Below are 27,379 nucleotides of genomic sequence, written 5' to 3'. Positions count from 1 at the left end.
TGTTTACCACTGTGGTGAAAATTTGGTTGTAAAGCTGCGGGTGCTACGAGAATATTTTACACGTTCTGACTCGCAGAATGGCAGATTGATATGCGGTCTGTTTGACTTTGAAGAAACACGGAGAATAGTCTTTTCATTTTCAGTTGGAATTCTATTTCTGATGATGTCTGATTATATTGTTTGACTCAAAAAGTGTCAACAATGTGACCTTTTCATCGCTCGCTCTCTTTATGAGACATTAGTAACATTAACAACAGCAATTTTTAGTATCAAATCTTATTTGTGATTTTTTTAATGAAAGAAATTGGGGCCAGAGTTCTATTTCTCATACACCAATAATTTTTCGAATTGTGTAAATCACACAAAAAGCTAATATTCCTTTTTTTATGGGTTGAGAACAATATTTTTCGAGTGGTAGGAAGTGGAAAGATGTGCAGTTACATTCTAAACAAAATACACTGAGTATTTTCAGCAAAATGTGTGAGGAAAAAAATGTAGTTTACTTTGTAACCCATGAGCATCATTTAGAATGAAGAGGTTATGTTGTGTTTTCAAAGCCGGGTAAGAAAATACTCTGATTTCAGACCACGAATAATTCTCAGAGATTTTAAGGGAGATTTTAAGCGAGCGACAGACAGACGAACATAAATGACTACAAATTCCTCAAATATGAATTGTAATGATTTCCTTCCTCTAGTTCAGCTAAGTTGTATTTACTTTGTGCTTCTTCAAGGCACTTTCAATATGGAGCAGGTTCAGGACTGCACTAAAAGGCAACGGATCCCCGCACGAGCAAGCACTTTGGCGATGGAGGCCAGGAAAAAAGGAAGAAACCTTGAACAGCATGGGGTGGCATGTCTCAGATTTACAAAGTGTGTGTGGAGTGTCTGACGGCAAACACTGGCTGTGACAAGAATGCAAAAAAAGTCACAGACATTAGACATAACAAACATGATTGAAAATGCCCACTGCTCCAATTCATTTCACGGAAAAAAGTGTCGCCCCCCCCCGCATGAAAAGTAATAAGGTAGTTGGGCCAAATGTTTGGTGCGAGGCAGTTATCGGCGCTATTTACGATGAAGAGAAATAGAAAACCGGCCGAGAGGTCAGCCAGCCAGGCGGAAGCCGGCGTTATTAACAGGAAATAGGAAGGAGCTGACATGTTCATCCATAACTAGCTATTAGCATTCATTGACAGGAGATTTGGCATTCACAACACAGCCTCAACTGCAAAATTGGGGTGATGGTTGTCCTGAATGGCAAACAACAGGAAAGCAGTTACCTCACTGCAGGATTCCCATCATTCCTACTTTGCCTTTTACTTGCTTTTCCTCCATGCTTCATATGCTTTGATTCATTCAGTTTGGATTCTATCAAGTCTTCATTTCATCATGCTTAGTTTTCCTAGCTTCTCTCAGAATTAAATTGCAAATTTTTCAACGAGGATAACATTCAACTCATCAGGAAAATACTCTATACATTGTCAATGTGGTTAATGACTATTCTAGTGGCAAACGTCAGTTTTTTGAAAGCAATACATCTACATAGGTGTATAAAGGCTCATTTCCAGCAACCATCCCACCCCTCCAATTATGTGAATTCTCATGGAAAATCTCTCGGTGACCCCAAACTTTTGAACGGTAGTGTATAATATACTAAAGTGTGTTTTTGTGTACGGACCTCTCACCATGCTGTAGCCCATCTTGTTGGATTTGAATTTGATTCAAGGTAAGACTAAGGTTTGTGCAGTGTGTGGTGCTTGCATACGCAGTGGATAGAAAAAGTCGACACACACACGCACACAATAGGCAAATCTGGGGTCTTAGATAAATCATTCAACCTTTTCCACCATTAAAGTGACCAGTACAATTCTATGTGAAAAAAACTGAACACAATCGCATCTCCAGTTTAAAAAATGTGTGCACATTTGTGCAACAATATTTTGTCATATGTTCATTTGTACTTCTCCTTACTTCTTCTTAAAGGTTATTGGTCACGAGTGGTGGAATGAGGTTTGACATTATTTCTCTTGGTCTCATTTTTAATTCAGGCTATTGAAAAGGGGTGTGTATACTTTTTAAACTATCCACTAAAACTGCACTTATCCCGGTCCTATTAGCAGTTGTTTAATGATTACCTCTCATGATATTTGATTTATGCATTGCATCTTGTTTGGATGTAAATATACACAAATGTGTGCCTCCATTTTAAAAGTTAGAACCCATTAATTCCTTTTCAACACTGCTTATCCTGGTCAGGGTCGCGGGTACATTAAGAATATGCAAACAAATAAGACTATCGTTTTGTGGTTTGCAAATTCCACCTATTTAATCTCTTAAACAGGGATTTTTTTCTTTTGACAATATACTGTAGAGCAAATAATACTTTTCTCTTTCTCTGTTTTTTTGCACAGCTTTTTTGTTGACCTATAATGAGGACATCACATTGTGAACCAGAGACGAGTGGTCATGTTCAACTGCCAAACAAAACATGAACATAGGCACTGAAATCTGTGATCATGTGTGGCACACTTTGGAAGACTAGTGATTTTGTTGTTGTTCCTTTGCTGACTTGACAACAAGTCACTGTCTACCTCAGGGAGCCTCATTCGTCCATCCATTCATTCAAATGTGCGACATCCAGAAAGACTGCATTTTAAATTCTTTCTAATGCCCTACAAGTTATGACGCTACTGCTTGCAGGAAAAGAAAAAAAACTGCTGTATTGAAATTCATTAGTATGGAAAATGTGAATCACTCTGATTGGTTCTTTGCTAGCAAATGCAAATCGTTCCGCCTCTGGGCGGAAGGCTGATGACGACTCCAGTCGGACATCCATCCATCCGTCCGTCAGTCTGTCCGTCCAACCATTCATCATCCCCCAAATAATTGTGTATTGTCCTTCCAAAGTCTTAATTTGTTTGTCTTTAATTGACCTAATTTGAGTTTCGAAAGGCCTTGGATTTAAAACTGCAAATAAAGGTAAGTACTAAACAATGTTTGTTCTACCTTCATCCGAGAGGTAAATTTGTGCACGTAAAAATAAACAAAACCTGTATTGTGCTGGTGCCTTCTGTATATACACGATCTACTGTACTTGAAATAAAGTGACACGCAGAAGTCTTTTGGTGTGAGTTGATTAATGTTCCAACATATCCCTGAATCGTACACTGTACAGACTCCAACTGCGGCAATCAATTCAATCAACAGCGCTCATGAGCCCATTACAATCTAGCTGAGAGTGGGGGGGGGGGGGGGGGGGCATCCTTCAACTGGCCTCACTGTAATTATTATTCAGCCAGGCCAAAAGAAGGATACATAGCTGTATGGCGAGATGGAGAAAAGTGCGACTGAAGTTCGAAAACATGTCTCCAATGACTTGTGCGTGACTATGAACATGCATTGAAATGATTGGAAAAGTGGACGTTGTGTATTTCACAACCCCATCCCTCCCCCCCTTTGAGAACGAAGTGGCTTGTTGTCATGGTGATTTCTGTGTCCCATAGCAACCACGCTAAATGTTCTTCCCAATTCTGAAGGCCGGAGGTCTTGTGGTGCACTGAGGATGTCGACAGCTTTAAAGGCTATAACACACGTTTGAAAGTCGTTCGAAGCCCGCTGCGCTCACCTTGAGAATAATTACAGGCTCGGCTCTTTGACTGCACAAGAAAATAAGTTCAACAACACTCAAAGTGAAATTTCTAGCCTGAGTCCGAGCCACTAACCTTTGGCCAGCCAGCAAATTTCAGGGAGTCTTGAAAAGGATTTAACCACCGCTGTGTGTGGGAGTGAAATAGCACATTGTCCTCAGGCCCGATGAATCATTTATTTATAAATTACGTGTTTTTGTTAGCGGGGAACATTGAATCCAAGTGGACCATGTCCCACATTTTTATTATTGAAGTGGCCGATTGGTGTGGTCGCTTTTGTCAATTACCAAAAATAAATGACACACAGACCATTATGGGACACATATTTTGAATATATTGCTTAGACGTTTCCATTATGTACTGTACCACACTAGTGATCCGACTCAGCTTCAGAAAACTGGTGATTTAAAATCCATGCCAACCTCCCTCAACGTGGCCACAGGAGGAAAATCCTTGACAAATTGATAAGATGGTTAATATCAATGGAAATAATAGATTTCAGAACTCCAAGGTCAGGGTGACATGACAACATTGGTTGACATTTGAGCCAAAATGAACTTAAAGGCAAACAACCAAGGAGAATACTATTGCAGAAACTTAATCATGAAAAAAAGCGAGACTGGAATTTCACTAACTGCATGTCGCCAATCCAAAAAGCCTCCGGGACAGATGAGACAAACTGGAACTTCTGGCAAGGAACATCAGCTCTACGATCACAGATACAAAAATAAGCATACCACAAAGAGAACACATTACTGTGAAACATGGAAGAGGCTCTGTTACTATGTTCTTCAGCTGCTATGCTCCATCTGGCACAGGGAATGAATGGGAGCGGAGCACGCTACATCTTCAAACACACCCACGCTCAGAGCGATGCAAGGGAGCAAAATTAAATTCTGAATGCGCCCCCTATCTCAAAAGTATTCTAGTGAGATACGTGATGCCCAGTGTCAGAAAACCTATTGGGGACCCCAAAACACATAGCTAAAAACATCCAAGAATATATATTGGGATATTGTGAAGTTGGCCTTCCATTCCAACAGCCAGCCAAGATCCAATTTTTCGCCCATCCCGATGAAAATTCAAAGGCTCTTGTGTAGTCTCAACAATCACAAAGCACAGCACACAAAATCCGATTTTTAGCAGATGGACTGAAAGCAGGTAGTTTGATATCCAATTTCGATGCGTCTCAGTCTGAATTGCTTCAAACACACATCAGTTTTGCCCCTCCATGTGACCCAAGCTTTTAATCAAAGAGCGGAGCGGTAAAGAATGGAGAACATACAAAAACATGACAACAGCAGTCCCTGGATAGAGGAGGAAACGCTTCTCGGTCTGTGGGGAGACGCCGCATACAAGTGAAGCTCAACGGTACGTATCCAAACAAGTGGCCGCTGTCACAAATATGACGTTGAACACTTGAATGCTGTAAACAGCTGAATTTGGTGATAAATGCCCAATTTCAAATATCACTTTTTTCATAGTGCAGTATACATTAGACCACCAATTAATGATTAAAATGTGAGATTTAAACCAAATGTTAGAGCCTATTTGGAAATGGAAACCAAGTGTATCCCAAATGTTGATGATGTAATATAAAAAAAAAAAAAAAATCGATTGACATTGCTGCATTTTCAAGATAACCTCAGTGTGTCTGAAAATACAAAGAAGGATAAATTATGGAAAGCGAGGCTCTTTGTGTACCTCCTGAAGAACATTATGCAGTAGATGAAATCATGGCTCAAAAATCTCATCTGAAAGTCTTCATGCCAGCAAAACCTCATAAATGGGGTTTCAGAATGTGGGGACATGCAGGACAAAGTGATTTCCTGAATGACTTTGATGTTTGTCAAGGGGAAGCTGATCCAGACAAGGAAAGATCTGAGGTTGCGACCCTTCCTGTAGGAAAGAATCATAAAGTGTTCGCGGAGAACTATTTTACATCACTTCCACTGTTCCACCTGCTAGAGGGGGGGGGGGGGGGGGATATACTTCCTTGGCATCTTCAGGATGAACAGGGTAGCATAACGGATGAAAAAGAACTGAAACTGGGAAGAAGGTCCTTGGATTCAACCAAAACAATGTAATCATTGTACGGTGGTGTGACAAAGTTATCAACTTGGTGTCCTCTTTTGTTGGAATTACTGCCCTAGACCATGTGAGACGCTGGGATCGGAAGACAAAAACACATCATGGTTTCCAGCCCGGCCATTGTGGAAACATACAACAGATACATGGGTGGCGTGGATCTTCTGGATATGTTGTCCTCCCTGTACAACTACAGCTTCAAAACCAGAAGATGGTACTTGTATGTTTGGTGGCATAGTTGCACTCATCAATTCTTGGTCCCCGCATCGACAAGACCTGTAAGCATTGGACTTCGAGAAAAACAGTACACCCCTGAGGAGGCCTCAGTTTGCTCTTCCCTGGTTAGCGCAGGAAAGGTGAGCGATCGACCACTTCTGCCTCCATAGGTCAGAAAAGATATAATGCACCACTTCCCATCCTGGGAAAAAAAAGAACATTTCCATTTGCACAGTGGAAAATACAATGTCTGTCTCTGCCAAAACAAGGACAGGAACTGCTTTCCAGCTTACCAGATGGGATGAACAAGTGAAGGTAGCACGAGTGGGAAGGTCAGGAAACACGGAAGGATCAGGAAGACAAACGAGGGGAACAATCGGGAGCGTGACTGAACAGAACAGCATGTACCAGCTGGGAACGACAAGCGGGCAGGGTTTAAATACACGGTGCTAACAAGACAAATAGGTGACAGTGATTGGGCTGATTGCACAACACGGAGGACACACAGGCAGGGAGGGGAAAGAGCTTAAACGTGGGACAGAGACACGAATGGATACCCTGACAACAAAACACTGAATACGACGCACACGAGGCTAGCAGGTGGGACTGAGGGGCAAAAATGAACATACGTGGGTCGATCGCGCGACCGGGGAGCGGAGAGGTGACACAAACTTCTTTCATGCTTACGACATTTCATGATGAAAAAGTTACTGTTAAAGGTAGCAGTTTGCAAAACTGAAAATGTTGATGTTATATGATTTGAATGTAACATGTAATGTTTGAAGTATCATTTCTGATACAAATGGGAAAACATGTATACATATATATATATATATATGATATATAATATATAAATGTATATAAATATATATAAAAGTATAGGAAGATATATATTTTTTGTTTAATTTTTTTTGTTCAAGACCCAAATCAAGGTTTCAGTTTCAAAAAATGTGAATTTTTTGTCCATTTTTTCTGGGTTAAGGCATTATAGGGTTAAACGTCATGGCAAATCCCAATTGGCATGAGTACTGTAACGTCTTAATAAACTCGGCGATGCCCTCTTGTGTCCAACATTGAAACCTTTCAATATGTTGGTTTGCTGTCATGAACAGTTTATATATATATATATATATATGCAGTATACAGACTGTTTGAAATACTTTTTTTCCCCAAGATTTAGGATTTTGTTTTGTTTGAGGATTCGCTAGATTATCTGTGCCTCTTATGAAATTTTAGGCCTCGTCAGCAAACACTAACACGTCGTTCTCTTAAAAACACGTCAACAGTCCAGTTGAGGTCAATTTAACGACCTATGTGAATGGGAGTACTGACGCATGAGTGACCATTTATTTTCTTTGGTATTACACTGCACAGTCCTCCATTAACATGAGACCCGATTCATACGAAAATAAAACACACAAGATCAGTCATATGCTCATGGATATATTTTAATAAAAATAATTCTGTTAAAACAGAATACAATATTTCTTTATTTTAACACATATCCAGTACATATTTTTTCCAATTATATATATTTTTTTACCTTTTGTAGATTTTCAAAGTCATGCTAAGGAGACGGTAATTCTTTAAACTTAAAAACAACAAAAAAAAAAGAAAAGAAATCCATTATTACTGTTGTGCTAAAACATAAAAGAAATTAAAATCACAATAGGAGTCAGTTGTACACTGCTCGTCTGCAAAGGCTCAAGATGTTCTCTGTGAAATAGGTCTTGGACCGTCCTATGAGTCACTGATCAGACCAGTTGGTCATGTCTATGCAGGGATCGAGGGAGACTTGGGTTAAAACATCAGCCAAGAATGCTCCCTTTAGGGATGATGATAACAGGAAGTTCGGTCGGTGTAACCAGCTAAGAGTGCTCCCTTTTGGGATGATAACAGGAAGTTCTGTCGGTGTAACAAGCGTCGTTTAAAGCAGAAAATCAGATGCTCTTGTGGTTGCTATTATTTGATACAAGTTGGTCAAGGACATGTTTAACCCTTTTTTTTTCTCCTTAAAAAAAACAAATTTGGTCACATACTGTTTAATTGTATTGTGGGGTCTCTATGGATCTTGAATCTTTGTTGAGTGATTTCCTGTCACTTGCCAGTGTAAAAACATCATGCTTGGATACAATGACCCAGGAAGATGATTTTTGTTGTTGATTGGCAGTCCTATTACAAGCATGAAATTTAGTTCCATTCCCATTTTCTAAACAAAATATCCACTGCTATTGGAAAGAAACCCCTTCCCCCAATTCTGTTTATTTTGAAAAACAGAACAAAAAAAACACCTTGTTGGAATGCACTTGTAAGATATGTCCCACAGGACAGAAGTTTATTTGATTATTATGGATGATTAATTTCAAGACAAGAAAAAACACGGGGTGCAAGGGAATAAAACATCTTATTTATGCTATAGTAAATATAGAATCTCATTATTTCAACTGCCTCCCAAACTCTACTTGATTTGTCAAGTGTAACGAAATGTGTGAAAATTTGTCATGCTCCAATTGAATACCATATCTGCAACAAAGCATGTAAAATATTAAATCAGCTGTTAGTTACAATTTAGGGAGCAAGGAAATGGCAAACAAAAAGAGTTATTATTAGGTGTGGTTTCATCAATTTTATGCTACATTCTGACAGCATACAGAATATTGATGTAATTTTTGTCACCCATTTTTGTTTTGGACCAAGGATGGTTATGATTAATAGAATGTCCTAAATTCTGTCAGTCTAACATTAAATCAATTTATGCTTATATTTTTTAAATTGGGGCTTTTAATTAGTTTAAATGGGAGAGGAGAAAATGGCGTAACTGCGATGAAATTGTTTCAAATAACACTGGTCCTCATAAAATTGTTGCTAGGATTTGAGATAATCTTACACTTTGTGTTTGACTCTTTGTTTTCCCATCCCGGAATAATGTACCTCAGCTAGGTCTTTTGCACATCGAAAACACTGGGTGCTCAAATAACTTGTAAATGCTTTTTGTTTTGCTCTTCTGACAAAGTAACAGTGCTCTGCTTTGCAATGCATTGCTTAAAGAATATTTGTTTGTGTGTGTTACAGGGGGATTGGTAACTTATTCTAACTATTGTAATAATGTAATGAAATGCACGTGTCACCGTGGTAAAGAGTTATGGACAGTGTGGCACAAGATATGGTGAAGATCAAATGTGAAATCTGTATAAAACCTATTATAGGGAGTCAAAGTCCACTAATGAAAAGCAAAAGAGGAGAATGCCTGTCGGTGATGAGCACTACAATCTGACAAAAAAATTGTATAGATCAACAGAAATATAATTAATATTTAAATAGAGTCACACGTTTGTTTGATAATACTAAATTAAAAAGGAAGCTTTTCTCTCAAATCTTCTCTCTGCTTTTTCTGTCTGAGCCGCAGGCTCCGGCGTTGATAGTCAGCCAAACACACCAATCACACACATGCTTCCTTTTCTGTAGCCATGACAACCACCTGCTGGACATGCCCTCTCTCTCAGTGCAACTTAACATAAACCCTGTAGGGAGACAGACAGTAGTCTAAGTACAACAAATTGGTATTCTGTGTATTATCTCTATTAAATGCTCTCTCGGCATGACACTAAATGTGATTGTGATAGCAACAATTTGAAGTATTTACAAGATTATTGTTTTGGTCACTTGTATGTCAGTCCATATCCACCTTATTCCTGAGCACTGTCATGGAGAAACGAGTACCATAAAATCCTGTGTATAATGCACATCTGTGTATAATACACCTCCATGCATAAAACGACCCCCCCCCCCCCAATCAACCTTAAAAAGCAGTTATTTCTTTCTCATTACCCATGTACAAAACCGGTGGTGTAGTGATCCCTGTTTTAGAAACTGTGACATGTAAGACAAATCTGTCATGTCAGTTTGCTTGCAATAATAATTCTTCATCATCGTCATACACTGTAGGAACTAACAGGGATGCTGGGGTCTGTTCGGGCTTGGTGTGTTTTTTCAGATTGCTCAATGCCTGAAGCAATAGAGTTTGGAAAGAAATGTGACCGTACCTTGACTCTGGTCTATTTTTGTCATCTTCCTACCAGGCTACATTAGCAGGAAGCGTGATTATAATAACTGCATCAACTGGTGTTCCCATATTGACTCTCATAGAAAGTGGACTCACTTAAAACACCAGTTTCACTGTAACGGAAGTTGCGCCCATATATTGCGGCAAGGATCATGACACGTAGGAATAAGGTGGATATATATATATATACGTATATATACGTATATATTTTTTTTTTTATATACACGTACTTGCTAAGAGAATAACCATATTCACGTATTTGTTCTCTGTCTAGTACATACCCACACACGGGCTAGAGCAAAAAGTTGTCGACTCTGGCGAAAGAGCAGGAACCAGATCTGACCCGGGCCATAAGCTGTACACACTCTGTGGCCTGACCCAGTGCTAACACCAAAGGAGGCTGCTTAGGCAGATTTTGGGACTCTATATATGAGAAACACAAAACAGAGTAAAATGTATCACTAATAAGTATAAATTCAGCAAAAATGTTTCACATCAATGATTTGGTAACTTGGCCACCACTTTACTTTGTTCTGCTAAGGTATCCCATTTTAAAATACAAACGACCAAGTTGGGCTCAATGCTGTAATAGCGTACAATACATGCAAGAGTGTGCTTTCTTTTCTACCCAGTATGGCGCTGTTGAGTGCGGAGCAAAGCGATTCTCTCTGTGTGGGGTCTAACTGCTGGCCCACGGGGCAGTTCCACGGATCGGAGTACGCTAACAGGCTGAATGCATCCTGCACACACAAATGTATCCTCAACAACATTGGAAATATCACACATTTCATATTGCCAAAGGTAAACATTCACAGCCTGAATCATTCATATTTTGACCACTTGGGGGCAGCAGAAACAAAAAATGTGAACATGTCACCATTTTTTGAGCTTTACAAAAAACTGGCATGTGAGGGTGTGCAGGTGAGCGTGTGTGTGTGTGCGTGCGTGTGTGTGCGTGCGTGCGTGCGTGCGTGTCTATGCATGCTCATGCGTATATATACCTGTAACATCTTCTTGTGTGTTGTGTTCTTGCCATACTCGCGGCACAGCTTTTCATTCAGTGACTGAAGTTCCCGTCCAAATTGTATCATCCTCTCTGTGGCGGCTTGATTCCCTCCGCAAAGTTGCCTGCCATTTCTATAACTCTCTTCTCCTAGCAACAGACAAACAGGCACAATAATTAGAAATTTAAAAGTAACACTACACATGAAGCTAAATCGTTACAAGAAAGAAAAAAACAACAGGGGAAAAGAGTGAAAGTAACTTGGCAAAATTTCATTACGCTCTACATTAGTGTGTGCATACCTGTGACACCATTACCAATACTGTTGTCATCTGGCTGAAGTATCTCTTCGTGTTTATATGTGCCATTCATGATCCGAGCGGATGACCCCTCAACAACCCCATTGGTGTAGTGTTCTGCTTCAATCTCCATCTCACTGTCACTATGCACACATAAACAAACACGTCAGGTGGGTAGATCACCGGCACCGTGTACCACCATTCAAGGAAGGGTATAACATTCAATTGAGGCATAACAATTCATTACGACTCAAGATGCAAATATCACGACATAGAATAATGAACTGGAACATGAGGCCAAAGCGTGGGATCGATTTTTTTTATTTTTTTGATGTAACATTATGTGTTGTGACATTCAGTACTTTCAGTCTGTGCGAATAGAATGTCACTTCCGCCTCTTGATTGCTTTGAGCTCTTCCATGGCCCACATATGGTGTGTGTGTGTGTGTGTGTGTGTGTGTGTGTGTGTGTGCATGCGGTTTGTGTGTGTGTGCGCGCGTGTCCCGGGAAAAAAGTCCTTTGCATTTACTAAATTTGAACATGTACATTGGTTGCACATGATAAAAATGTGTTACGATAACATAGGAGTCTACCACATTTTAATCATATACACTCAGTATTTTTTTCAGTGTACGTTGTAAAGGCTGTATTCCAGTAAAGTGTGTACTAAACCCTTGAAGAGGTAGAGGAACCCATCTTATGCTAGGTTAGGGGTGTCCAGCTACGGTCCTCAGGGGCTACTGTCCAGCCTGTTTTCTATGTCGCCACGCCACAACACACAAAATTAAAAGCAAATAATTGTTATTAAAAAAAAATATCTTGGTAAGATGCAGGTGCCACTCAAGAGTCAAGCTCCTACTTAACTACAGTGATTGAATTTAGAAGGGTCTCAAAGATATATGAGATTATGTTTCAAGACCAAGACTTATTTGAAAAGCAGATGAAGCCATGCTCTTTCTACCTGGTTTCTTGATTGCTGTTGTTGCTGTGTGGCTGGCTCTTGGTGGAGTCAGAAGAATTAGACTCAGAATAGTTGATGGATGAAGGTGAAGAGGAAGTGGATGAGGAGGCTGAGGAGGACGTGCTGGGGTATTTTATGTTGCTGCTAACAACGCTGCTGTGGCTCTTTGATTTTTTGGAGGGGGTCACCCCATTACTGCATGTTGGGCTGTCTACACCTGGAGGAAGGAGCACAATTTATTGACTAGCTGTGAGGATTCTGAAAAAGGTTTGAAAAGCAAAAACACACCTCCAGCGTGCACGTGTGAATTTCCAGTCCCCTGGCGAGGGCTAAGGTTGGGAGAACCAGGGTAACTTCCCTGGGACTTGGGGGAGCGAATTGTCAAGCAGCGAACCTCGCTGTCTGTACCGTTCACCATTTCCACAAATTGACGACACCTACAAAACATGCGTATTAGTGTTGCTGAATTTGACGATAAATCCCAAGCTTGCTAACTTACTTCAACATAAACAGAAGGTTTGGATTGTGTTCTAACAGGCCTGGATAAAGTTGCTGTGTGGCTTCGATGGCTTCACCCACACGTCCCTCCAGCACCAGCTTCTGTATTCCTGTTCAGCAAATTGGATCTAGTTTACACTATGCAACCTTTTCTGGTCCACAGGTCAAGAGTCATATAAAAAACATTGGGTGGTCTTGTCAAAAATCAACACAGCAGTACTCTTAAAAAGGTCATTTGGGGGTTCCTGAGGTCATGACTGAACAAATGAGTCATGTGTATCTAAGGTACACTGTTAAAAAAAAAAAAAAAAAATGAACCCGCGGGCCGTCAGTTGCTGATCACTGCCCTTGGTGTTATATTAACACCCGCAGATTGACAGTGTAGTTGCTAGTTAAGACAAAGAAATTAATTTGTATGTGCGGGTTATTTACTTACTCTGTCTGTTCTTTATAGATGTTTGGTCCTCTTGTATCATGGTCTCTGTGACTCTGGCAAATGCAGTGGCAGTGGCATAGTATCCATGGTGGACCAGGTAGCTAGATACCATACTGGGGAGTAAGGACATTTATTTAAAACATCAAATACAATTTGTACCTCTTGTAGATGCTGTCAAAGGCATCTCGTTGATTTGCGTCATTTATTTCATAGTTTTAATTTGATTCCAAATTATAATAAGACATTATTTCTTGTTAAAATGTTAAGTTAGAATTTTCAAGTAATTTATTTTGGTTTAAAACACTCATATTTTGTTCGCCAAATATACACAGTTGTTCAGTAACACGGTTAATTGATACTTACAAATCCGATTCCAATGAATGGGACTTTGTGTTAACTAAAACCACAATACAATGATTTTCAAATCATGTTCAACCTATATTTAATGGAAAATTCTACAATGAAAACATATTTAATGTTAATTGATCAACTTTATTGTTGTTTAATTGATTTTATTGTTTTATTAACTTTGAATTTTGTGGCTGCAACACATTCCAAGGCCAAAAATCAACGTTGAATGCTCAAACGCTATCATGTAAAGCAAAAGCCATTCATCAACAACACCCAGACACACGGACAGCCGACTTCTCTGAGTCTGAGCTCATCTAAGATGGACTGATGTAGACTGGGAAAGTGTTCTGTGGTCTGACAAGTCCACGCTCCAAATTGTTTTTGAAAATAATACTTTGTGTTCTGCGAGCCAAAGAGGAAAAGGAACATCCAGGTTATTGTGAGTACAAAGTTAATTTGTGCCAAAGGAATGGGTGACTTACACATCTGGAAGGCAGCATTAATGCTCAAAAGTACTGGAGAAACGTATGCTGCCATCCAAGTAACATCTTTTTCATGGATGCCCCAGTTTATTTCAGCTGGACAATAATACCAAGCCACATTCTGCACACGTTACAACAGTGTGACTTTGTAGTAAAAGAGTGTTGCGGGCATTACAATGGCCTGCATGCAGAACAGACCCGTCTCCCATTGAAAATATGTGGCACATAATAAAGCATAAAATACGACAATGGAGATCGCTGACTTTTGAAGAGCTGAAGCAGCACAGCTAGTAAGAATGAGAAAGAATTCCACCTACAAAGCTTCAACAATTAGTGTCCTCAGGTTCCGAACATTTCTTCTAACACAGTGGTTAGCATGACACTTTTTTTGTTGTTGCTTTTTTGCTCCACCAATAAAATTCAAAGTTAATAATTATGAGCTAAAACCAATCTGATCAGCTTGAGCATTACATGCATCCTGCCTTTGTGGAGTATACAATTAAATATAGGCTGAACATAATTTGCAAATAATTTTATTTTTATTAATTGAACACAATGTCCCAACTTCACTGCAATTGGGTTTGTATTAGCCAGAAGAGGTGCTGCACTTTGAGAACAAGGCGGGAGTTCGGCCCAGACGACAAGACATCTTTTTCTGTTGAAAAAATTTGTGGAGCTTTATTTCTTTAGAGTAAATGTGACTAATGAGATAAATAATGCACGGTTTGCTTTTGTTATTGTTTTGTGTGAATCCTCTTTATTATGTGTGCTAAGTGAGTTATGTATTGCTGGTTTCTCAGTTCTGAAGGCATTGTTGGGGTTGTTTTAGCATGTAAAGACTTGGACGACGGGAAATGCCTTTTAAAAACAAAGAACAAAATTGAAACTTGATTGAGCACATATAGCGGTCATCTTGTCGTTACTTAAGTTCAACACACCTATTGCATTTAAAGGATAAAAAGATACATTGAGTGACTGAAAGACGTAAACAGAATAACTTACTTCTGCAGGACAGCTTGCCAGTCACCCAGCCTTTCTCCTATTGGGAATCGAGCGATCATTCCGTGGATCTTAGCCCTCCATTCGCTCATGTAGTCCTCAATGTCAAAGACAAATGGCTGCTGTCCAAAGTTTGCATCGACAATCTCGCCCGGGGTTTGAAGTCCCACAGTGGGGTACAGGTTAGGCTGGGTTAATAGGAGGGTAGAAATGTTGGAAACAAGATTATACCTAGTACATACCTACGATGTGTCATGTCACTCTTGCAGCACTGTTGTGTTCAGTAACAGTAAACCTTTCTCGTTAGTCCCAACAAAACATTAAACGGATCAAATGTGATCCGTTTTGTGAAATCCAATCAAACTAAGGAAACATTTCAATTGCCAACATTGGAAATCAAAGAACATTACATACTGTCCTCTTACTGGACAAAACTGCCCTGTGAAAACACATTCTGGTAAGTGGAACAGCAGTGAATTAACAGAAAGGAGGGATGTTGAGGACAAGTGCAGTGGATATAAAAAGCCTTCATAGCACTGATCAAATGCCAGGATTTTGTGATGTAAAAAAATAAATAAAAAATCTATGTGAAACATTATTGATGTTGCAAAACGTGCAAAATCCGTGACCTCTCCAAATCAGTCAGATTGTGTTGTAGGTTATTTCCGGTGCACATACTGCTTTAGATCATTTCACATTATTTTTGTTTTGAGCAGTGTGCATCTGGAATGTTAACCACAAAGTTAAAGCTAGCTCTCATCGGACCGTAACACCTTCTCTACACATGCAGCAGTGGTGATTGCTCAGAGACTGCAAGGGAAGCTCAGTGTCCTCTAAAAGCCCCGCTGCCTCCAGGGGGGAAAAAAGTGGTGAGTATGTACTGCTCTCTATGCACTTTACTGAAAAAAACACGTGCTAGAATAAATTCATCTTTTCTTCAGAATCAGCTACTTACAACAGATAACTGACAGGACTTCTCATCGCCTGCAGCGCCTCTGCGCGTTGACACAGCCGGACACTGAGCTTCTACTATTTTGTAAAATGTGGTTTTCAACTATGCAAAAGTGGATAAACGCTGTGCTTTATCCTACCCATAGGACAATCAGTGTATCTCGGGGTATGTGGGACAGTGGGTTTTTGCAAAATGCAGTCGGCTTGGATATTTATATTCGCAAGACTTCCATCAGTCTTGACACCCAAGCCTATAGGCCAGACATATGAAGCTGACCAGTTTTCTTGTACTTTAGTCCATCAACTTTGCTGGGAAGGTGGTAATGTCATTATTGTGCTATACTTTCATAACTTGATGTGGCTGTTTTAGAAATTAGAAACTGTTCCCTACGGTCAACGAACTTTATTTGGGGTTAATCTTTGGCACTTCAAACGGCAGCAGATGCTTTATCTTGGTCTCATTTCTTGAAATCACAAAAACCTGAATTTGTACAAATGTTTTAAGACTTTTTCTATCCACTGTAAGTCAATCAAAGAGCAGGGAAAGCTCAATTTAGCCTCAAAGTTGAGTAGGTGACATCTTGAAGGTAAATGTTACAAGGTACTTACAGGAAGATCCGTGAAAGCCACACCTGTAAGGTAAAAGAAAATTGCCTTTGTAATATATGATTCCAGCCAATTAATATGACCAATGAATAACATTGTTTTAATTAATTTATATTGACTGCAAATGTACCACAATTACAAATCGGGGTGGGGCATAATACACAAGTACAAAAAAATATCTGGCATTTTATGTGGATGCTTACCGGTTCCTAGGGCTTGTGAAAAAGTTTCACTCCAATATGATATTCTAATGTTACTCATGTATATATAGTGACAATTTTTGCTACTCACTGTGAGTCACAAAGCATATTAGGTCTTCTAAGGATCATGGGAGATAAGTCATTTACCTTTGTTTACAAAGAAAAAAAGCTCCTGTATGGTTGGAGCTACTATATCACATGTAAGCGCACGCACACACACATATATATTTCTATACGCACGCATATATACGTAAAATGCGGGAGTGTGTGTTATTCTCGAGAAATCGAGGTACACAGACCTAATTCCACTTACCTAAACTGATGCCATTTTTGGTGTAAAAGCAAGTGTTGTTGATGAGGTTAACACAGCAGCCAATCACATCACCCGTCGTGAAAGTTGGACCGTATGGTTGGCCAGTTCCAGAGGAGCAGAAGGAGTGGCCATCATCTCCATGGTAACCATATGAGTGCTTGTCCCATCCTGAAATAGGGCGAGGATTAGGATTAGTTTTTACTTTATACTTTGAACCCTTGTGAAAAAATGTCTGTCACAGGGAAATTGAGAATGTGAAATATCATTTTCAACTAAATTAGTGAATCATGTTCATTTGCTAAGCCACTTATTTATGTCAGATTCATTACCAATTTTCCAGCAAGCATTTGCATTGATGGGCTTTCTGAGGCATGCACTTTTTGTGTTAACGGCGAAGTGAAATAGATGGCCAGCTGGGGGCTCTCTTGAGAGAAGAAACTGGTGAGACAGTCAGCAGGTAAAGCAGCACACAGAACCCAAACCAACCGGTCATGAGTTTGGGTTTTTAACCGTGACCATTTTTGCTCCTTTTTCTCTAAGCAACTGGTTTGTTCATCCACAATGTTAAATCATATCTAAACCAGAATTTAGCCACGTAGACCCATCGACCTATACTCTATATCGCTTATTGTCACCCGAAAGTGATCGCCAGCTAATTAGCTGTATCCAAAAACCAAGACATGAATTGTGTAACTTTAGCCATTACATACATATTTCCATTGAAAAGAGTGCAGTTTAAGAAACGAAAATGTAGACATTTAGACTTTTGAAAATTTTACTAATTAGCATACCAATAGAGTTTTTGCAATGCAAAACACCAACCATCTATGTGGCGGTGTTGTTCCCCTTAATGCTACGGACATCTGAAGGTAGCAAATGCAGGTTCATGTCACGGTTCGTGCAAGGTTGTAGCTAATGTTTGCTGTTTAGTAAAATAGGGGCTTAAAGCACTTTTCATTGAGAGGATGAAAAAGTGAAAGTACAGAAGCACCAACATACACTTATGGCTAAACGTTAATACTAGCGGGCAATCAAGTCCGATTGAAATCCCTACCTAAACATGTATTGTTTGCGTTTTTAAAAAAGTCATCAGAAGAGGCGGTTCTTAGCTCAAATGGAATCGCATTTCACAAATTGGGGGCAACTGACCGCATAGCTTTTTAGTTTTGAATCTTGTATGAGAGACAGTGCGTAAAAGGCAGTCATCAGACCATAGTGACATAACAGGAAAATAAAATGTCACCAGATCTACCAAGTATGTACTGTATGTAGGCGCCTGAGCATTGTGGGATCTTTAAGTGGCTGTTAACATTTTGTACTGAATTCTAAAATTACAGGGAGCCACTGCAAGGACGACAGAAAGGAATTGATGTGGCTGAACCTATGGGATTGAGACAAAAGCCTTGCGGCAGCATTCTGAACTAAAGGGAGACAGTCAAATGAAATTTTACTCCCTGCATTCCACTTGCTAATTACATTTTTACCGAAAGGTGTTTGTCACTGAATGAGCGATCTATTTTGGTTCCCCAGAGAGATACGTGTCACATGTTGCAGTTAACAAAGCAAATGTAATTTCTAGTGTCATACTGTTCCCACTTGACCGAACACAACACCACAGAGAAGCAATGTTTTTAAAGTTCAATAATTTATGTGAAATATGGCAATTGGGGTTGTTCTAATCAGGGTGTTATGTTGCCGATTTCTATACAGATCATGAAGGAGACTGGTCTATATCTATTCCAATCATCTGGATAAAATGCACATTATTTATTTTAGAGCAGCTAACTGACAGTTATTTCATTATTATTTTAATTTCATTTGTTATTAATTTTATTATTTTAATTCATTAATCTGTCAATTCTTTTTTGGGGGAAAATTGACTACCGTATTTTCCGCACTATAGGGCGCACTTAAAGGCTTATAATTTACTCCAAAAAAAACCCGGTGCCCAAGCTAACAAGCTAATCAACGCATTACACATCAACGCACGCACTCACTTTTTTCTTTTAAACTAAAGAAAGTTTATGACCATCAAAAATGAGTGGGGTTGCTGAACCAAGTAATAAGCCAAACCGTATCACTTTCATACGGAATGGGAGTTGGACTTTTTGTACCTCATTGACTGGGTTGACATTCCCTTTAGCACAGCTCCATCTAGCGGATGCATAATGCAACCGTAGTCAACCCCAGTTTGATGCAGTAGCTTTTATTCTATGCGCCTTTTAATCCGGTGCGCCCTATATATGAAAACATTTCTAAAATAAAAAATTCAATGAAGGTGCGCCTTATAATCCAGTGCGCCTTATAGTGCAGAAAATAGTGTAATTAGATTCATGGGGGGGAATACTATCTTAATTTTTGTCCTATTATGATATAAAAATGAGACGCAAGCAAAGACATCCCAGCTTTTGCTGTGTGGACTGTGAACTATTTAGCACTATTTTGCAACCCCAACGTGTGCGATAGCTGACCTTGATTCTACAGTCAGAAAGTCACTGTAAATTATAAAAATAATCATGAGTTGCAGCCCTAATAGAGAGAGAGACCATAAAGTATAATGATGCCCTTTCCACATGCGTTAAACATACTTAATAAACGCACTTATTTAAGTACTGTGAAGATATTCAACATTTCTTTGAGGGAAGGAAAAAGAGGTCTCCAAATAAGCATAATTACTTCAAGTTGTTTGCCACTCCCAATTTGAGTTTACTTTTAAGAAAATCAAACAATGCAGATTTAAACATCAAAATGTACACCGAAGCCATAAAATAACAAATGTCTACTAGATTAATGCTACCATAGTGAGAAATACCATTGCCACTCCAGTGATTTTAGCATAGCTACAGTAGATGTTACAGTAATTATAAATTTGCAAACAACTGCTACTTTAACACAGACTGAGGAGCATGATAAACACGCTGCATCTCCATATATTCCAGAGAGCTCAGTGCTGTGGCACATTGCAACACTTATGGCATAGAAATCTAAATTCAAACTTGCCTGAAAAACTGTTATAACCAGTTTTAAAACATTCTACAATATAGCCGGGGCATAAAAGATGAACTGTGATATGGCAAGGATCTACTGTACTGTTTCATTAAATGTGTGTCGTTAAATGTGCACAGTGCTATCTATACTTTTTGTATAATTTGTATATTTGTGTGTTTTGTGTTTGTGTGGTCTCTGTATGGTGCAGTATTAGATTAATCAGCTGACAGGGATATTGCCTCTAAAGCCAGGCTCACTACTCCAACATGCTAATGAAATGGGCAGGCCTCCACAGCGGGATCAGACATAGAGGTCAGCAGTAGAGAACATTGTACTATTAAGGGACACACATGCAAACGCAAAGATGCATGACTTACCTTTCTTGCATGGGTACATAACTAAATGTGTGTAAACAGCTAATCAACAAGTAAATCCAGTGATAAAAAACAGTAGCAAAGTTTCCTCACAAACAGCCAACGGGTCCAGACAGATTCACAAATAAGCACAACCAAGTGAACAGTATTAATTCAAACTTAACGCAATCAACAAGAATCTGTCTAGCAGGGCTACTGTCCATCGGAATCCTAGCAACCAACAATATTTTCATGACGAATGTTTGGACAGAATTAGTAAACACGGTCGTCCATGAAACCGTTTTCTACCCTGTTCCACCCTATGACACATTGGAATCAAGAAGAATGATCTTTGATGGTGAGTGCATCTAAAGTCAGATAAACTCACTGCCCTTGTGTCCACTGCATTTGACAAACCCCAACTAACAAACTATAATTTGAGTGCTCAATAAGCAGGTCAAACGGTTTCAAATAGACCTAGACCAAAACATTAACCAGTTCATGCAAGGGATCACAGAGATTAAAGTATGTTATTTCAACCTAAAACTAAGATGTACGATTCAGGCAGCCGGCCGCTGGCATAGATATCAATACATTGATCTCGCTTTTAGTGCAATGTTGACGTTAAGATGGATGTTCTGCGATGGTATTTTTGTTAAAGCTCTGATTATAAAATGACACTTGGCGTGTACTGTAATATAGCTGCATGTTTAATGTCGGTAACAACTCAATCTGTGTCAAAATCGTTGAAGAAATCAATGAGTTATAATGAACGGAATCAAACGCAAACACTAGCAGTTGAATATCCATAGTCTCGACAGCTAGCGCCCAAGAAGCATGCAAGCGCACCCATCCTGCGTTTGATGCGAGGACTATATTTAATCACTATTTTGCAACAGCAACATGTGCAATAACCAGATTGAGATTCTACCGTTTCAAAGATTCTACTTAAGGTAAGCCATTTAAAAAAAAAAAGTGTTCTGCGGTTACTATTTAGGGCATTTTTATTTATTTTCCAGGAAATATCTGTTATCAGTCGACTTTCGAAAAGTCCTGCTTGACAAGTGGAATGCCATACAAGAGGCATTGTATGACTGAGGTTAAAGCAGGGATTGTCAACTTGTCGTCCGCGGCCCTCTAGTGGTCCATGGTGATATTGCTGATGGTCCACGAAATTGGAAATGGAAAATAATTGTATTTATTTTTTTTTATTATTATTTTTTTTTTTTTAAATCAAATTAATTATTTAGGCTTGATTTATTTTCCAGCTAATTTTGTTCATCATTTACCCATCCGATTTATGTCAAATGTAGCTGAGATTCCCAAAATAGACATACAGATGCAAATAAATACCCTGTATAGGTCTATCCTCCTTCAGTGCAAAGTAAAATAATATTCGAAATAAATTCTACATTTAATTTCTTTGAAATGCTTCAGTTATGACCCAGTCCCTTAAAGACCACCCAAAAAGAGTCAATGGTGAAAGCAGAAGAAGCTTTTTAGGCATAGACAGCGAAGACAGGGGCACATTTTGAAAGCACTGACACATCATTGCAGCTCCTCTTCCTTCCTACACTCCTTACAAATGGAGCATTATTTAAAAAGGCAATATTCAGGCTGTGCTAAGGCATAAACTGAATCGGTGTGAAACTGAAAAATACTCACAAATTTCAAACCTTTTTATTATACGTCCACCCGGTCTTATAATGCAATATCAGTCACTTGCTACTCACCAGGCAGTCGATTCATGTTGACCCCTTGTGCAGACAAGCCGATTCCCATGTAGCTGGATGCATAAAATATAAAAGGAGAACATGTTGCTTGGCATTCATCTGTTTTCTTTTGCATAAATGTAATTATCGTCAGACTAAGCTTCTTTCAAATTGTTTTTTTTTTGCATGTGCTGTATTTGTAACGAAACTTGGATTCAAGTGGAATTTGCTAGAGTGAGTAAACACGCAGTTTGGGTGTCAGTATTTAAGATCTTACTACAAATATGGGAAATTTAGAATGTCAAACACACCACGCAAAGCAGGTGTGCAGTCTGTTGAAGAGTTACCCAACCTTTGAATAGAGACACCCATTTTACATAATAAAATTGTTATGACAGATCACCAAACAAGCTAGCTTGAATAATGATGATCCAGTCTCAATTTACCAAGTAAATTTACTGAGTAACTCGGTATGAAATCTGGGCCAATATAATCAAACAAAAAGCAATTATACTTGCAGAAAGCCATGACTTTTTCTTTTGTATGAATAGCAACAGGTGGATGGATACACAACTTTATTGTACCTTCTGTCTGTTTGCTCAGGTTTGTCCCGCCTCAGAAATGTATATTAAAAAAAAAAAAGGCTGGGGCCACACTACCATTAATGTGATGTCAAATAGAAGGCCGCAAAATACCATCCTGCGGGCCACAAATGGCCGCAGTGCTGCAACTTTGAGAACGCTGGTCTATATAAATGACAAGTAGGGAAATGCAAAAAAGCTCATATTTAAGAGTGTACTTACCCATCTCGACCTTTACTGACAATTTTGACTTCAAAATAGTAGATACCACAAGCTGCTGGGATTGGATGTGTGGCTCGTACAGATGCGGCATCCTTGTGATTTTTGCCATGTCCTGCAAGTGAAAAACAATTATGCCCATGAGGAAAAAGGTCACATCAATTTATTTCAGGATTTATATGATCTGGAGTACATTCACACATTTTCTAAGTTAGGGCATCTGCTTGTTTATTATTGAGAGTCAGATTCATGTTTTGTTTTTTTTGGTCCTTGAAAATGTCCTCACATGAAAATGTCCATTAAGTCTAAAATGTTTGGGGTCCTGAATTTATTTTAAAATGGTGCCCATGTTATGTGTTTGGTCTTTGAGGTATTAATATTACATATCTAAACAGTAAAACACCCCCATAATTCTGATGTGTGTTTGGGATCATTGTCCAGGTGGAACATCCAGTTTCAGGTGTTTAAGTGTTGATTTGAGGTAAATTTGAAGAATTTTCAGTTTTTTTTAAAGACATTCAGTAACATCCCAGGAACCACCAATATTTAAGCCAGCCCAGAACTGGAAAATGCTGAAATAACAGTGTCATTGTCTACAGTGAAGCGCTATTGACTGTGTGGGTGCCGACCAAGAAAGAAGCCCCTGCTCCAAAATCAACACATTCAAGCTTGACTGAAATTTGCACCGGCCCATATGGACAAGCCAAATGCCTTCTAGACAAATGTTTTATGGTCAGGTGAGACGAATACTGAAGTATTTGGTCACAAGTATGTTTGCATGAGTTAAGGGCCTCATAAGGGTCACGACAGAGCTGGAGCCCATCGCAGCTGCTTTGGCATTAGAAAAATGAAACTGAACCTCTTTCTTTTAATGCATGGTTTTCCTTTTTTATAATCTTCCTCAGAGAAACTGTTGGTGTCTGGGGAGGTCTCTTCGAAGCAGATGTAGAATCCATCCATCCAGCCATTATCTGAGTGTCCTTATTCTCACGAGGGCTGCGGGCACACTGAAGCCTATCCCAGCAGTCTTAGGGGGGTAGGCGGGGGACACCCTGAAGTGGTCACCACCCAATCGCAGGGCACGTAGACAAACAACCATTCACACACACACCTACTGACATTTTGGAGTGGTCAAATGGCCTACCATGCATGTTTTTGCTATGTGGGAGGAAACCAGAAGACCTGGAGGAAACTCACGCAGGTAGGCGGGGAGAACAAGCAAACTCCACACAAAAAGGCCGAAGCCGGAATTGAACCCCACATCTTTGAATTGTGAGATGGATGCGCTAACCAGTGCTCCACCATGCCGCCGGATGTAGAATCTATTTCAGCAAAACAATAGCTTCCGGTTGCGACCATGAGAGAATGAGCAAACGGTGCGCTTGACATCAGGTAAAATCAATTCCAGTCTGAAAATTATGTTTCAGAAGCTTGGAAGAATACCCATTGTGAACAGCTAAAGTATTAATCTGCTATTTATAAGACGTGTGAGTCATAAATGGTCAAATGAAAAGGCTATTGTAAAGATATTTTGGGACAAAATCCCACAGAGTAGAGTTAAGTAAACACTAGAATAAATGGAAAATATTTATAACAAGAGCATTAACAGCACATCAACATATAAAAAAATAAAAAAATAGTGAGCTACATCAAACCAGACCACGCTTCTGTCAAAGGAAACAGATAAATACTGCAAAATATAATCAGTGGATTATATCCATCTCTGCATGTCATCCTAGATTTCATCAAAATAAGGCCTTTAGCATTTCTGCACAGAAGGAAACTGAGCAGGTATGCAAATTCTAAAACTGAGTAATAACATGCAGTGCGGCATCTTATGTGCATCATGTTTTAAGTGATTTAAACCGATTTCAATGACTATGTGAGCTATATAGAAGCTTGCTTTCTTGACAATTTGACCTTATCAAAAGTAACAAAAAAAACAATGGTTTGATAGAGATGACACTTGTTATCTGCATGAAATGAAAACAATAGATATTCTTGTCATCAGGATGGGCGACTGATTCTATTGCAGGACAAATACTTTGTGGATTAGGCAAATGTCGACGATAAGATTGACAACAGGATCGGTGCATTTGGCCTTATGTATGCGCAGAGGCCTCCAGCAGCTGGTGAAAACGAGCTGGTTGCCTGTTAAGAGGCATCAGACTGAGCTCGAGACAAATTCGGATTCAACTAAACTGGGCCGTTTGTCTCATGAGGCACACCGTTAAGCTAACATGCGTATTTTTTTTTAGAACCCGATCGCTGTAAAGTACGAGATACTTTATTTTGGGTGTTATTTCGTGCCCCCTCCCCCCATCAGTTCTATCCAGTGCTGTCGTGTTAAAGGTTAACACGTACTGTATGTTTCGTATCCAAGTTGTGGCCTGTTTATCCTGTCATCCTCGCTCCCCACTAGCATTCTAGTCACAAGTCAAAACTAGATTCGGAAACGTTGACTAGCCATCCGGCTAAATACCGTGCTTGCATAGCTGTTAGCTAGCTCCTAAATACCATCAGAGCCACTAATCACAAATGGTCTTTTCGACCCAGAAATTTGAACTATAGAGTGCGTCAAACACAATGTCATGTCACTACAAAACAACAACGCCATTAGTGACAAATGAGGAAAGGAAACTGTTGATGAAGGGTGAATTTTCAGTATTGTTATTGGATGACTTGTCGAGTCCAGTGAGTTCACCGTTTGGGCAGTTAGATTTGCTCGTCTGAGAAACAAAGCAAGGCTAGGGCCAAAAAGGCAGCTATTACTGGATTCACCACTCACACCGTCAACATGATTATAGAGTGTAAGATAACCATCGTAACAAATAAGAACTAACGTACCGTCCATATGGCTAACGTTACTGAGACAAATCTCTAACCTTTGTAATGGACCCTCAGGTTGTTCTGTGACAGTCCAATGTAGCTGTATTTATCCTTGGGACTCCAAGATCGAGGTAAAGGGGTCTCTTCCTCGTTCACGGCCGGGTAAAGCCGCTTGAGTCGCTCATTCAGCTCATGTTCTTGGTAATTAAATACAGGATCCCCCAACGACAAGCTGCCCGCACCAAGCTCTGCCATTTTTGTCTCGTTTCTTAATGTTCGCCTTTCTATAGCTATCCCGTGTCACTTCACTGGAACTGTACGCTGAAAGTGAGAGGGGACTGTGAGGAGAAAATAGCAGCGGTGTGACATCCCCGGATAAGCAGCAGGAGTCACTCTAGGCTGGACCAGTGCTTTGTGGGTATTGTAGTTTTTAATTACGCTCTTTCATGCTAACGCTTCCAGAAAAGACTACACTGCTTTGCTACCGCACCCCTCAGGGGTCCTTTACGAACCAAGGCAGCTGGAAAATGTAGTTTTCCTAATGAAATGGGCTCATGTGTTGATATAATAACGGATAAGAGTAAGTAAAAGGCAAATATGGCGAGTAGATCCCATTGAAAACATGCCATGGTTTTAAAGTGATCGGGTAGCAAGTGAATTAGTTGACTCGTGTGTTGTTAGGTTTTAAATTTACACAAATAATGGCGTTGTATGAAATCTTTAATGGGGGTTATTGTTGTATAATAGTCACTTGATTTTCTTGAGGACATTTTTAAGTTTGTGTTGTTTTGTGCGGTGTTCTGTGAGCGAGACAAAACGAGCGACTGGAAAAATGATCAGGCGTGCTGTGGCCTATTATATATGGGTCTTTTTGTTGTTGCTTTGGCAACCAGTGGCCATCGTGCACACTGCAGAACAATCCGGATCACTGGGAATGATCAAGAACTTCAAAAATCGCCATTAAATCTCTAATTTTTTTTAAATTTGATATGACATCACGCAAATATATAAATCTTCCACATCTGATACCAACTGAAAAGCCAATGCAATTGACTGGAATATGGACTTAAAGTGCCATTGTGTTTTTAATACAAAATGTTCTGATTAAAACCGAGGTGCTTTTTTCTGCTCTTAAGAACAATATCCGATACATGAAATTACTGTGCTATGACGTCAGTCATATATGCTTGTGTTGTGTCACTCATGTCCAACTTTGTGAAGATGATGGCCCCGTGGAGGAGCTCTCAGGCTGAGTAGTCACAGTCGTAAGGACGATTGGGTAGTAACTAGGTGGCCTTGGCCTTGCGGAATAACTCCTGAAGCTCGTAGTAGGAGGAGGACACATGAGACGTCGGGAGGCAGGCTGGCTGAATGACGGTGGACAGGGACAACAGCAATTCTATTAAAGCAATTCTGGTGGCAATTGTCGCTCACTCCCGCATTACATCAGTCTCAAAGTCTATATTGGAGTTGTGTTGACATAGCCATGGATGGCCCAGAATTAGGGATTGGCCTGGGACACAAAAGATGGAACTGTATGAGCACTTGTTGATTTCCAGATAGCAGTATGGTTATAGGGGTT

At 39.6% G+C, this 27,379-nt stretch overlaps 1 protein-coding gene across 1 annotated transcript; it reads right to left on the bottom strand.

Annotated features, from left to right (window-relative positions):
• Positions 1-7,586: 7,586 nt before the first annotated feature.
• Positions 7,587-26,172, bottom strand: ranbp10 (RAN binding protein 10). Its single transcript, XM_037254539.1, has 15 exons — positions 25,854-26,172; positions 22,972-23,083; positions 22,190-22,242; positions 17,116-17,283; positions 16,606-16,628; positions 15,049-15,233; positions 13,214-13,326; positions 12,779-12,887; positions 12,568-12,716; positions 12,280-12,496; positions 11,322-11,461; positions 11,018-11,169; positions 10,645-10,756; positions 10,298-10,439; positions 7,587-9,474 (listed from the first exon to the last, which is right to left on the bottom strand). Exons 1-14 carry the CDS (start codon positions 26,050-26,052, stop codon positions 10,309-10,311), a joined length of 1,863 nt encoding a protein of 620 aa, XP_037110434.1. The 5' UTR covers positions 26,053-26,172; the 3' UTR covers positions 7,587-9,474; positions 10,298-10,308.
• Between the last annotated feature and the right edge of the window lie 1,207 nt (positions 26,173-27,379).

The sequence above is a fragment of the Syngnathus acus genome, chromosome 6 (genome assembly GCF_901709675.1).
Source record: "Syngnathus acus chromosome 6, fSynAcu1.2, whole genome shotgun sequence".
Taxonomy (NCBI): Eukaryota; Metazoa; Chordata; class Actinopteri; order Syngnathiformes; family Syngnathidae; genus Syngnathus; species Syngnathus acus.
The sequence above is the reverse complement of the archived record's forward strand: the minus strand, read 5'-3'. Positions and strand labels throughout refer to the sequence as shown.